The sequence below is a fragment of the Erinaceus europaeus genome, chromosome 7, assembly GCF_950295315.1.
Source record: "Erinaceus europaeus chromosome 7, mEriEur2.1, whole genome shotgun sequence".
In the NCBI taxonomy this organism is placed as follows: domain Eukaryota; kingdom Metazoa; phylum Chordata; class Mammalia; order Eulipotyphla; family Erinaceidae; genus Erinaceus; species Erinaceus europaeus.
Window position 1 is genome coordinate 33,157,087 of NC_080168.1, and position 14,006 is coordinate 33,171,092.

General features: G+C 40.8%; 1 protein-coding gene across 1 annotated transcript in view; it reads left to right on the top strand.

Moving 5' to 3' along the window:
* C2CD6 (C2 calcium dependent domain containing 6) overlaps positions 1-14,006 on the top strand; it is a 133,570-nt gene that overhangs the window by 50,749 nt on the left and 68,815 nt on the right. Inside the window, exons 11-13 of the mRNA XM_060194151.1 lie at positions 2,204-2,315; positions 6,547-6,590; positions 8,810-9,079. Of these exons, the coding sequence (XP_060050134.1) occupies positions 2,204-2,315; positions 6,547-6,590; positions 8,810-9,079 (426 nt within the window). The remainder of the gene's footprint in view (positions 1-2,203; positions 2,316-6,546; positions 6,591-8,809; positions 9,080-14,006) is intronic.

Consider the following 14,006-nt stretch of genomic DNA (forward strand, 5'->3'; position numbering starts at 1 on the left):
AAATAAAATATTAAAAATAAAGAAGTTTCATATCCAGCACCACATATGGTGGATTAATACTTTGGTTATTTCTTTCTTCCCCCTCTTTTTCTTGTTAAATAATAGGTCTATTAAAAAGTGATCATCAGGGGGCCAGGTGGTGGTTAACCTGGTTAAGCATACTTGTTACCATGAGCAAGGACCTAGGTTTAAATTCCCGCTCTCCACCTGCTGGGGAAAGCTTCACAAGTGGTGAAGTAAGCACTACAGATGTCTCTCTGTTTCTATCTTCTCCCCCTTTCTCTTTCAATTTATCTCTATCCTATCAAATTTTTAAAAAAAAAAACAAACAGAAAAAGTGGTCACCAGGAGCAGTAGATTTGTCAGGCAGACCCTGGGCCCCAGTGATAACCATAGAGGCAAAAAAAAAAAAAGTGATAATCAGAATCTCTTAATGATTCTCAAAGTGTGAAGTGATTATTTCTCACTTGCTGCTTTCACTTAGCATAGTGTGTTCAAGATTTATCCTTGTAGCATGGAATTTGTAATTTTTTTTAAAAAAAATTATTATTGGCTAGAGATACAAACAGAAGGGAGAGAGAGAGAGAGAGAGAGAGAGAGAGGCCTGCAGCCTTGCTTTACCACACATGAAGCTTTCCCCCTGCAGGCGGGGACCAAGGGCTTGAGCCCGGGCCCTTGGACACTGTAATGTATTTGCTTAACCAAGTGCTCTACCTCCTGGCCCCTGAATTTGTGGATTTTCTTTGCTTTTGTTTTCCAGAGCTAGGACCCTGTACATGTACTCATTTCGCTGCTCTAGACCATATTTTCCTCCCGATAAGAGAGGATGCAGAGAAAAAGGCAGAAAGAGGGAGAGACACCCCCAACACTGGAGCTTTCCCTGGTGCCATCACCCCTCCCAGGTGGTGTTAGAATTCCAACTTGGGCCCTGTGCATGGCAGGGCACATCCTCTAGCCACTGAACTATCTCTCTGGGTGACTTGGAGCTTTTATTGAAAGATGAGTGTTTAGTCAGTCAGTGGTCACTCTCCTTTACAGACATGAACGTCACTTTGCAATATACCGAGCAAAATGCATTCCAGGGAAATATGTTCCTTAAGATATCCTGTCATATGTCTCGAAGTTGTAGAGTTGTGCCATGTATCTATATAGTTTTCTACTTTTACTCATGCTCTATTGATCTTGCTTATCTTCTCCCTGGTATGCCGCCTCCTTATCAGGCTGTATTTGTCTTTATTTTATTATTTTTTTTTGTGGTGCTAGGGCCTCAAACATATGTAGTTTCAACACTCCCTGGCTGTATTTTATGTACTTCTTTTTTATTATTTCAGAGAGTGATGGGGTGGGGATGAGACAGATATAAAGAGAGGAAAGATACCACAGGACTCAACTTCCCCTGTTGGCCTAGCACTCTCACGGAATAGTAGGGCCTGAGCCCAGGCCCACACACGGCAAAGCACATGCCCTACAGATGAGCTATCTTCCAGCCCAGAGTGTATTCCTATTTAAAATACCTGTTCACATTGCTTTTCTCATACATATACATTGTTTTTTGTTTTGTTTTGTTTTGTTTTTGCCTCCAGGGTTATCACTGGGGCTTGGTGCCTGCACTACAAATCCACTGCCTCTATTATTATTATTGTCATTGTTGTTGGATAGGACTGAGAGAAATGAAGAGAGGAGGAGAGACAGAGAGGGGGATAGAAAGATAGACACCTGCAGACCTGCTTCACCACTTGTGAAGTGACCCACCCTGCAGGTGGGGAGCCGGGGCTCGAACCAGGATCCTTGTGCCAGACCTTGCGCTTCATGCCATTTGTTCTTAACTCTCTGTGCTACCGCCAGGTCCTCTAATGTATAGATGACTAGAGTAGATGAACAAAATGGGAAAAAATAGCCTCTAGGAGTAGTTGATTCCTAGTGCAGGCACCGAGCCCCAGCAATAACCCTGGAGGCAAAAGAAAGAAAGAAAGAAAGAAGGAAGGAAGGAAGAAAGAAAGAAAGAAAGATAGAAAGGAAGAAAGAAAGAAAGAATTACTATCCCTGAAAACTTGGGATTTTCAAAACTGCAACAAGTCACTGATTTTAAACAAAAAAGTTAACTAAGATAGTAAAGGTCTTAAGAGACATTATAGAGGCTGAGAAAAATGTTTTAGTTCTTTCACTGTCTCTTCAATATTATTTCCTCCTCCTATGTGTGTAGAAATCTGATGCTGATGAAGAACTTGAAGACGTGAAGCCTGAAGATACTACAGCAATTGATGATCTACTTGACAGACCCTTGGAAGGGAGGCCCGAAGATTATGTGGTATCAGGTTAAAAGAAAATGTTTTTCTTACTTTTTGCTATTATTAAGATAATTAAAGGGCAGGTGGTGACGCCTTGTTGCGCACACATGTTACCATGCACAAGGACCCAGGTTCAAGCTCCAGATCACCACCTGCAGGGGGAAAGCTTCACGAGTGGTGAAGCAGGGCTGCAGGTGTCTCTCTGTCTCTCTCCCTCCCCTCTCCATTTCTTTGTCTCTAGCTAATTAACTTTTTAAAAAAGATAATTAAAAATTGTTTACATCAAAAAAGAAAATTGGCAATTTTCTTGAGGTTGAATGCCAAAGTTAGCAAAGCTGCATCTCAGTGGATATTGTATGTCATTTCATGATACTGTATTATCACCCTGGAATATAGTTACTATTTGCAATGCTTCAATGTGAAAGCTCTGATCCAATTAAGAATTATTTTTCATGTTTCAGTGTTCCATTGAAGACAGGCAAAAAAGTCAAATCTTAAATACAGTCTGAAAAGGTATCTTTGTTAAATTTCTATGAACCGTAGAGTTCTATCAACCGAAGAGTTCGTAGAGTGTGCTGTGTTCATGCACAGACTTGCTAGGGAGGTGGGAAGAAAAAGGACAGAAAAGAAATTAAATTTCAGAGCTCAACACAAATTATCAGTGAGATTTTTTAATTCATGGAAAATACTGTTAGAACTTTCAGAAAATTTTCCATTAAAAGAGTCATTCAGAAAATAAGTTAAATTAGATACATAATACTAAAGCTTTAAAATTTTGAATTCTACAGGTGTGGAATACTGATTTCTTGTTATAGGACTTTTACAGTTTATTTCTCTGATTTGCTGTTTCTATTTCTCTGCACACAGCAGGTTGTGTAACTGAGTGCCTAGCCAGAAACATCTTTTTTAAAACATCCTTTTTTAAAAAAAAAATTATCAATTTGTTGTTGATTTACAAAGTTATGTGTCAATGGGGGTCTAATTCCACACCATTCCCACCACTAGAGGTTTTTTTTTTTAATTTTTTATTATCTTTATTTATTTTTTTTTATTTTCCCCTTTTGTTGCCCTTGTTATCATCGTTGTTATTACTATTGTTGTTATTGCTGTCGTTGTTGTTGGATAGGACAGAGAGAAATGGAGAGAGGAGGGAAGACAGAGGGGGAGAGAAAGATAGACACCTGCAGACCTGCTTCACTGCCTATGAAGCGAACCCCCTGCAGGTGTGGGCTCGAACTGGGATTCTTTTTTTTTTTTTTTTTTTTTTTTAATTTAAGAAAGGATTAGTGAACAAAAGCATAAGGTAGGAGGGGTACAACTCCACACAATTCCCAACACCCAATCCCCATAACCCACCCCCTCCCCTGATAGCTTTCCCATTCTCTATCCCTCTGGGAGCATGGGCCCAGGGTCGTTGAGGGTTGCAGAAGGTAGAAGGTCTGGCTTCTGTAATTGCTTCCCCGCTGAACATGGGCGTTGACTGGTCGGTCCATACCCCCAGTCTGCCTCTCTCTTTCCCTAGTAGGGTGTGACTCTGGGGAAGCTGAGCTCCAGGACACATTGGTGGGGTCTTCAATCCAGGGAAGCCTAGCCAGCATCCTGGTGGCATCTGGAACCTGGTGATTGAAAAGAGAGTTAACATATGAAGCCAAACAATTTGTTGAGCAATCATGGATCCCAAGCTTGGAATAGTGGAGAGGAAGTGTTAGGGAGGTACTCACTGTAAACTCTAGTGTAGTCCTGCTTTCAGGTATATATTTTGCAGTAGTTTATGGATACGTGTGCACATAAGCTCTCTCTCACAGAAACTGGTGTATATCTAGGTTATGGGACTTTGTTAGAAAGTGAACTACCTGAGATGAAATTAGAGTGTACTATTAAAGGAAAGGTCTCACCCAAGTAATGAAGCTGAAGAGTTGTCATTCCACATGTGAAGTCTCTGGATACATTCTGAGGTGAAGCATGTTGAGGTAGCAATCGTTGCTTTGGTTAGGTTGTGATCGGCAGATGCAATGTTATTTGGTTTGGATTGGGAGATGCATACGGGAAAGTGGGCCCTATCCAAGGGTTCCAGGACTGGGGGAAGTAGGGGCTCTATAGTGAAGATGTGAGGTTCCTGCTGTCTTAGGGTTCAAAAAGACAATAGTTAATATTATCATCACATTATTTGTTAATTGGGTTAACTTTGAATAGTCCCTTTGTTATGGTTTGCTGGACAGTACCCAGTATCTTGTATATAGCTGTGCTATTGGAGGCTTCTAATCTACTTGGTCTAGGCTTTTGAGAGAGTCCGCATATCAAATACATAGCCTATATATTAAAAAGATTCAGTTTGTCTTTTGAGAAACTTTAAGACATACAATTGATTTCCCCCTCTCATATTAATTAGCTACTGATTTATATGTCTACATTTTGCTAGGAGTTCGAACTGGGATTCTTAAGCTGGTCCTTGAGCTTCAAGCCTTGTGCGATTAACCCGCTGTGCCACCACCAGCTCCCACCACTAGAGTTTTGAATCCCAAGACTCTCAAACCACTGCAGTTCTCCAAGGTTGCAAACATGAATTAACTATCATCTCTACAAGTATCTGTCTACATTTGTATATATTTGCCCCTTTTTCTTGCAGGTCCAATCCTCTCTTCCCCTCCAAGCCACACATGTCCCTATTACTACATCCAATTATTTCTCTCTTTCGTCCCCTCTCTCTGGGTCCTGATGGAGCTGGAGTTCAGCGCCCTCTTATCCTTTTCCTCCTATCACTTCTCCCCTGCTGGGACTATGGACGAAAATTGTTTTGGGGGTGCAGAAGGTGGGAGTTCTCAATTCTGTAATTGTCTCTCCACTGAAATTGAGTATTGGCTGGCTGATTCACACCCCCAGCCTGCTGAAACATCCTTTATGGGGGGGGGGGGTTTGCTGGTTTACCGAACAGTTGCTGACACATGGGGATGACCTCTCATCTCCCTGTGATACATGTCTGCAAGACACTCTAACCTCTGACTTGGGTCCTTTCCTACCATCAGGACCCTGAGGGCCCCCTCCATCCTTTCTTTTTCTCTTTTTCCCCAGAGTCCTTTGCTTTGGTGCAATAAAGGTGTGAGTGTGTGTGTGTGTGTGTGTGTGTGTGTGTGTGTGAGTGTGTGTGTGTGTGTGTGTGTGTGAGTGTGTGTGAGTGTGTGTGTGTGTGAGTGTGAGTGTGTGAGTGTGTGTGTGAGTGTGTGAGTGTGTGTGTGTGTGTGAGTGTGTGTGTGTGAGTGTGTGTGTGTGTGAGTGTGAGTGTGTGTGTGTGAGTGTGTGTGTGTGTGTGAGTGTGTGAGAGTGTGTGTGTGTGTGAGTGTGTGTGTATGTGTAATGTTTCTTGAAAAATCTTACAAGTGAAACAACTTCTCTTCCATGGACCTATTTTCTTTTCCTTTTTAAAAATTTTATTGATTTAATATTGATTTATAAAATTACATGTCAACAGAGGTATAAATCCACTTCATTCCCTCCACCAGGGTTCTGAATCTTCAGTCATCCCACTGCAAACCACCACATAGGCCAGCCATCGTCTCTAAAACTATCTACATTTGTACATAATTGCCCCCTTTTCTTTCCTAATCCAGTCCTCTCTTCCCCTCCAAGCCACTCATGACGACATTACTACTTCCATATGTCCCTCTCCTTCTCCTCCTCTCTCTCTGGGTGCTGATGGAGCTGGAGTTCAGAGCCCTCTTATCTTCTTCCTCCTATCACTTCTCCCTCACTGGGAGGATGGATCAAGGTTGTTTTGGGGATGCAGAAGGTGGGAGTCCTGGCTTCTGTAACCGCTTCTCTGCTGGACATGGGTGTTGGCAGGTGGACCCAGACCCCAGCCTGTTACCATGGACCTGTTTTCTCTGGTAATGTACAACCTTCTTCCTGGTTTCCTTTTCTAGTCATAATCTTTGTATTGACTTTCCTGGGCTTATTTTATTCCCCCTTGACTTTTAGCAGAATGCAGTGTAGACTGATTTATAGTGTCTCCCATGAATAGACCCGACAGGTCATTGCCTCATGGATGTTCTCATTTATCTCCATATCGTCTGTGCATCGCTGACTTTCTTTCCAAAGGCTCATCAGCTTGTTCTTATTAAATAGCGTTTCTATTTGGATTATTTTGAAATAAATTGCTCTTTGTTTCTGTGAGAAGAACTTGTGATAGCATTTTATTAGTGTAAACAGATGTCGTGTTTATGACTTTCTTTGTAATCCAATACTTCTGTTACTTTCCTAACAGATGTCCCTCTTATAGAGGAGAAACCCACAACTATTCCATATGAGGTAAGGGAACTTCAAAGAGAACTTCTATGATTCACTGTTTTATACAGGGATAAAATATCTGTGGATGAAGAAATACTTATAGACAGGAAAAAGCACCCAAGAAGTGACTTAGGTTTTCAGAATTTTTTTTTCCTGTTATGCAAGACTGAACACTTGCAATGTATCTAAGTTACAGGACACTCACAGAAGCAGAGTGAGTGTCCAGTAAGTAAAATACACTTGCCATGGTGATATGAGAAATTGTGCCCAGGTGACAACAATGATACTGTAAAACACTAACCTCACAGTAAAATGATAAAAAAAATTGCAGTGCTTTCTGGCATAAAACAGTAGCAGTGAAAAACCATAGGTGAAGATTTAGGAAAGTGATCTTAGAAAGGTTAAGCTACCCACCTAACTACATTCTTTATTCTCATAAAAGGTTTTAAGTTAACATACTGTAAACTTTTCTAGTGTGATAAGAATCTTTATTTTATAATATAAATAAATTTAAAATACGGTCCATATGACATTTGCTTCATAGCCAGTTTTAAAGGCAGTAGTAACTATATTCTTTCCACAAAGGAGGGGGGGGTCTTTATATATATATATAATAAAAAAATCTATACTACTTGGCAAATGGGATTTAGTGATTTTCATCCTCACATCAGTGTCTCCCAAATAATGAGCAAAGAATCAGTATGTATTATTTCTTTCACTCCAAAGGGAAAGAAAAAATAGACAACACAGAGATTTTTTTTCAAATAGTTTTAAAATTTTCTAATTTTAACTATTTTATGATAGTATTCTTTACTTTTTTTGCCTTTGCACTATTCTTTTATGATTTTGAGATTTTCTGTACTATTTTTTAATATTTTATTTATTTATTTATTTATTTATTTTTTAACCAGAGCACTGCTCAGCTCTGGTTTATGGTAGTGCAGGGGATTGAACCTGGGACTTTGGAGCCTCAGGCGTGAGAATCTCTTTGCATAACCATTATGCTATCTACCCCTGCCCTTTCTGTACTATTTTGCTATTAAAATTCTGATATATTGGTGATATTACCTTAGTAAAATATCAGACTTTTCAGTTTTCTTTTTTTTAATTTTTTAATTTTCCCTTTTGTTGCCCTTGTTTTTTATTGTGGTTGTAGTTATTATTGTTGTTGTTATTGATGTTGTCATTGTTAGATACAACAGAGAGAAATGGAGAGAGGAGGGGAAGACAGAGAGGGGGAGAGAAAGATAGACACCTGCAGACCTGCTTCACCACTTGTGAGGTGACTCCCCTGCAGGTGGGGAACCGGGATCCTTACACCCGTCCGTGCACTTTGCACCACCTGTGCTCAACCTGCTGCGCTACCACTTGACTCCCCAGTTTTCTTTTTTTAAGATGTTGCTGACTTGGGCTGGATGGTAGCACACCTGGTTGAACATACATATATACAAGGACTAAGGTTTAAGCCTCCAGTCCCCACTTGCAGGGGGAAAGCTTCATGAGTAGTGAAGCAGCGATGCAGGTGTCTCTCTGTCTCTTTCCCTTTCTATCTCCCCCTTCCCTCTTGATTTCTATCTCTACCCAATAACTAAATTAGTCTTAAAAGATGATACCAACTTCTAAAATCTGGAAACATGAAGATCATTTTTTTATATAAAGAAAAGGACATCCATTTCTATGGATAATGTTCTTAAATTCATGGCTGCAGGGGGTCGGGCAGTAACACAGCAGGTTAAGCGCACATGGAGCAAAGTGCAACAACCAGCTCAAGGATCCCAGTTCGAGCCCCTGGCTCCCCACCTGCAGGGAGGTCGCCTCACGGGTGGTGAAGCAGGTCTGCAGGTGTCTATCTTTTTTCTCCCCCTGTCTGTTTCTGCTCCTGTCTCGATTTCTCTCTATACTATCCAACAACAATAGCAGCAATGACAACAATAAGAATGACAACAAGGGTAACAACAAGGGCAACGAAATGAGAAAAATGGCCTCCAGGAGCAGTGGATTCATAGTGCAGCCACCGAACCCCAGCAGTAACCCTGGAGGGAAAAAAAAATCATGGCTGCAAAAAAAAAAAAAAACAGTGTTCTCATAACAAGGGATATGAAATGTATACACCTTAATGGTAACTGATTATAATGAAAGACAAGAGTACAAAAAGTCTTAAGTCCAGTTTTAGTTCCTTTTAGATATTTTCTAGTTAATAATTATTAATTGGCAGCTTGTTTTATTGATGTGTTTTCTAGTTACCATATTCTGGGCATAGGAAAAGCCTGACTGTCCCAACTTCGCTTCAGCCAGATCAAGATCTTTACAGAGCTGTTGCTCCTAAAATGGATGGGTCAAGAAAGCAAGCAGATACTCCATTACCCATAATCACTAAATCTCCATCAAAAGAAGATAGGAAACCATCTTTAGAGGGCCAACTATCACAAGTCAAGCCAGAGAGAAAACCAACAGACAAACCGAAAGATAAATATCCAAATATTGTAACAACAGATTCATCTCTATCAGAGGTAAAGTTGAAATGTGTTTATGTCAGTCCAGATAGCATAAAGAAAAGGGATTTAGAGTCATCTCAAAGAGAAATTAGATGTCACAGCAACTATCTGAACTTAATTAGAAGGAAAAACACAAGTGTCATGTCCCTAGATTCAAAATCAAAACGTAACCTTCGAAACCAAGATCCAAAAGAAGATCCTGGGCCAAAGATAACTGCCTTCACAGTAGATATATAAGGACTAGGAAGTGCAAAATTATTAGTTTTTGAAAAATTAAATACAAATAAATTGAAAGTGTCTTCAGATATCTCTAAGTGGAAGTGTGTCTAAATATCTTAAGCATTCTTCTCTTATATTGATAAGGAAACTAGAAGAGGAAGCCTTCAAGAAAAAAAAAAAAAAAAAAAAGAATGTGACCATAGTGCAAACTAGTCTCATGGACTGGTGTAAAACTTGGCTAAGTGTAACAACGATAGCAGCAAAATGCAAATCAAAAGTACACTGCAAAGCCTGGGGAGTTATTTTAGCGGAATTTTAACAGTAAAGGTGTAGGGGCTGGGTGGTGGCTCACTTGGTTGAGCACACATGTTGCAATGTGCAAGGACCCCTGGCCCCCACCTGCAGGAGGAAAGCTTTGTGAGTGGTAAAGCAGGGTTGCAGGTGTCTTTCTGTCTCTTTCCCTCTCTGTCTCTCCCTTCCTCTTGATTTCTGACTGTCTCTATCCAATAAATAAATAAAGATAGTAAAAAAATTTTTTTTTAAAGTAAAAGTGCTACAGGCGAGAACACTTGTTCTCTCTGCTGCAAACTCTAGTGTAAAGTGAGAGTGATCTGAATGCAAACTTAAAACTTCCTATACGGGGTAAAGCCCTCATCAAAAGAAGTATTCTGCTGAGGTCTTTATGGTTTTTTGTTGTTGTTGTTGTTTGTTTGTTTGTTTTTTAAAGATTTTATTTATTAATAAGAAAGATAGGAGGAGAGAGAGAAAGAACTGGACATCACTCTGGTACATGTGCTGTCAGGGATCGAACTCAGGACCTCATGCTTGAGAGTCAAACACTTTATCCACTGCACCACCTCCCGGACCACAAGGTCTTCTATGTTTCATCCAAAGTCACTATTAGAGGTGGAAGCCTATGTGCCGGTTAGTGCATAGAGAACCTGAGGCTTTTGGAAGGCTTAGCTCAGTTGGAGGATTATTATTTTTTTCTTTTTTATTTAAGAAAGGATTAATGAACAAAACCATAGGGTAGGAGGGGTACAACTCCACACAATTCCCACCACCCAATCTCCATAACCCACCCCCTCCCCTGATAGCTTTCCCATTCTCTATCCCTCTGGGAGCATGGACTCAGGGTCATTGTGGGTTGCAGAAGGTAGAAGGTCTGGCTTCTGTAATTGTTTCCCAGCTGAACATGGATGTTAACTAGTCGGTCCATACTCCTAGTCTGCCTCTCTCTTTCCCTAGTAGGGTGGGTCTCTGGGGAAGCGGAGCTCCAGGACATATTGGTGGGGTCTTCAGTCCAGGGAAGCCTGGCCGGTATCCTGATGACATCTGGAACCTGATGACTGAAAAGAGAGTTAACATACGAAGCCAAACAAATTGTTGAGCAATCATGGACCCAAAGCTTGGAATAGTGGAGAGGAAGTGTTGGGGGGGTATTCACTGCAAACTCTAGTGTACTTCTGCTTTCAGGTATATATTTTGCAGTAGTTTACGGATACGTGTGAACATATGCTCTCTCTCACAGAAACTGGTGTATATCTAGGTTTTGGGACTTTGTTAGAAAGTGAACCACCTGAGATGGAATTAGAGTATACTATGAAAGGAAAGGTCTCACCCGAGTGATAAAGCTGAAGGGTTGTCATTCCACACGTGAAGTCTCTGGACACAGTCTGAAGTGAAGCATGTTGAGGTGGCAATCGTTGTGTTGGTTAGGTTGTGATCGGCAGATGCAATATTATTTGATATGGATTGGGAGACGCATACGGGAAAGTGGGCCCTATACAATGGTTCCAGGACTGGGGGAAGTAGAGGCTCTATAGTGGAGATGTGAGGTTCCTGCTGTCTTAGGGTTCAAAAAGACAATCAATAGTTAATGTTATCATCACATTAATTGGTAATTGGGTTATTTTTATAATTACCTGACCCACATACCTTAACAGCTATGGCATCTTTGTTTTTACTGAAGGTGAAAGTAACACAGCTGTTTTAAAAAAAATTTAGAGGCTAGAGAGGCATTAAAAGTCAGTGATAGGGGCCGGGTGGTGGTGCACCTGGTTAAGTGCATGTATTACAATGCGCAAGGACCCAGGTTCGAGCCCCCGGTCCCCACCTGCAGTGGGGAAAGCTTTACAAGTGGTGAAGTAGGGCTGCAGATGTCTCTCTGTCTCTTTCCCTCTTTATCACCCCCTTCCCTCTGGATTTCTGGCTGTCTCTATCCAATAAATAAAGATAATTTTTTTAAAAAGTCAGTGATAGTTCTACTGACACATTTACCTCTTTTCTTTCCATTTTTATTATATGTATATGCATGTCTTATTTTAGCACTGGCTCAGGTTGTCTATATAATTTCACATTTTGTTTTTAAAAATGTAATACTATGTTACTTGAGTTTTCTTTAAAATCTGCAAAGGGATGGCAATATATCTCACTAGTATAGGACACTGATTTGCCATCCATGTTTGCAACTTGGGTTCGAGCTTGGCCCCCACTGAACTGAAGGAAACATTGGCACTGTGTTTCTTCACCTCTTTCTGCTTCTCTGCCTCACTCTTTCTATTTAAAAATAAAAGTAAGTTGCAAAATGCATAATATTCTCAAATATGGATTTTATAATTTTTTTTGCCTCCAGGGTTATCACTGGGGCTATATGAATCCACTGCTCTTATAGCCTTTATTTATTTATTTATTTGGATAAGACAGAGAGAAATTGAGAGGGAAGGGGAAGACAGAGAGGGAGACAGACAGACACCTGCAGACCTGTTTCACCGCTTATGAAGCGACCCCCCTGCAGGTGGGGAGCTGGGAGCTCGAACCTGGATCCTTGTGTGGTGCCTTGTGTTTTGTACTATGTGTGCTTAACCCAGTGCACCACCGCCCGGCCCCCTGATAATTCTTTTCAACAGTTTTTATTCTAAAAGTAATCTGAGCATTGTTTGAAATGAATACCCCTGCTATTCGCTTCTCCCATCCTCAGACGTGACAACTAGCTCTCCAGATAGGTCTGTACATTTTTGGTTTTCACCCATAGTATTGAAATATTAGTGATTTTTAAATGATTGTTAAAGTGTTTTCATGCTTCTGTCAAACTTTACCTGTCTGGAACACACAGATTCTATTCTTAGTGCATTTCTTCCCTGTTGACGGCTCAGTGGTGTGATTTAGTCTTTCTGATGAACCTTGTCACAAGGCCCTTGACCACTTGTGTTTTTGTGGCACATACTTTGCAGTTTGCCTTCTGATTTCTTCTTTGATGTGGCTTCCAAAATGTTTTTTTTTTTTTAACTTTTCTTCTTTGTCTTTATTTATTGGATAGAGACAGCCAGAAATCGAGAAGGGAGTGAGAGGGAGAGAGACATACCTGCAGCCCTGCTTCACCACTCACAAAGCTCTCCCCCTGCAGGTGGGGACCGGGGCTTAAACCCAGGTCCTTGTGCAATGTAACATGTGCGCTCAACCAGGTGAACCACCACCACCAGTCCCTCAAAATGTTCAGTTTTCATGAGTTGCTTACTGTTGTACAACACATCTCCAAAAACTCCAAAACATTTAAAATACTTTGCTATCTCTCAAAACTCTGTAGGCTGACTCTGCAGTTGTTTTGCTCTTAATTAATGGGGGCTGTGGTCCTCTGGGGCTTTAACTAGGCTTGAACCCTCCCAAGCTGCCAGCTCACTTACACTACATCATACGCCTTGATGGGATCAGCTATACACTGGGTCTCTGCTGGTATGTGTGGACAACTGGTTTGGTATCTGTGCTGCTCTCTCTGCCCTCCCCACAGCCCCATGTAATCTTCCGTGTTACCCATACAGTCTCATCATGTCGGCACTATAGCTGGATAACTAAAAATTTTTTTTAATAGCTTGAGTAATTTGTTTGCTAACACTATATAATGAAAATATTCAAAGGATTCAAAAGTGTTGCACTTTTTAGTTTGGTTTAAGTCATAAATACTCATGAATAAGGAATCTTGGAATGTGAATACTCCAGAAATTTCTCTAAGCCATCTGATCAGAAAAACCGTCTCTGAATCTTACCTTACTTCAAAAGCCTTTGGAATGCATTTAGATTGAACTCAGAATTTTTCAAAAATAACCCAATTAAAAAAAAGTCCTTCTATATTCAAACTTAAAACCATTTTAGTAGAACTTTCCATCCCAGAAACAATCATAAAGGAATCAAGACACTTTGCAAAATGTGGCCCTGAATAAGCCACAATAGAAAGAAAAATGTCTACTTCCCCTACCTCAAAACAGACCATTCTCTGTCTCTAGCCTTGGAAACAAGATGGAGAACACTCTGCCAGCAACTTCGGGTTGAGGGTTATCGAAAATGGCTCAACCAGTTGAATATGGACATTTTTTGTTTGTGTTTTGTTTTGCTTCTGGGGCTTCACTGCTACGCCAGTGTCTTCTGATTGAGAGAGACAAGACACGACAGAGCAGAGGAGGAGAGGGAAAGACACCAGTGTAGTAGGAGGTGGACTCAAACCCTGGTCTCAGGCATGGCAAAGCAGGACCCCTCCCAAGCGAGCGAGCTCTGGCTGCTGCCATTGCCCAGAATGATAAACCATCCTTTGTCTCTGACTCAGAAGTATCACCAGGCTTGGAATTGTGTGGCAGGTCACCTTGTTAGCTTCTAAGCCGTGTAAGCTTTTGCTAACTCTGGCAACATAATGGGACATGATTTTCTGGAAAGATAAAGGACAGTGAGTGAC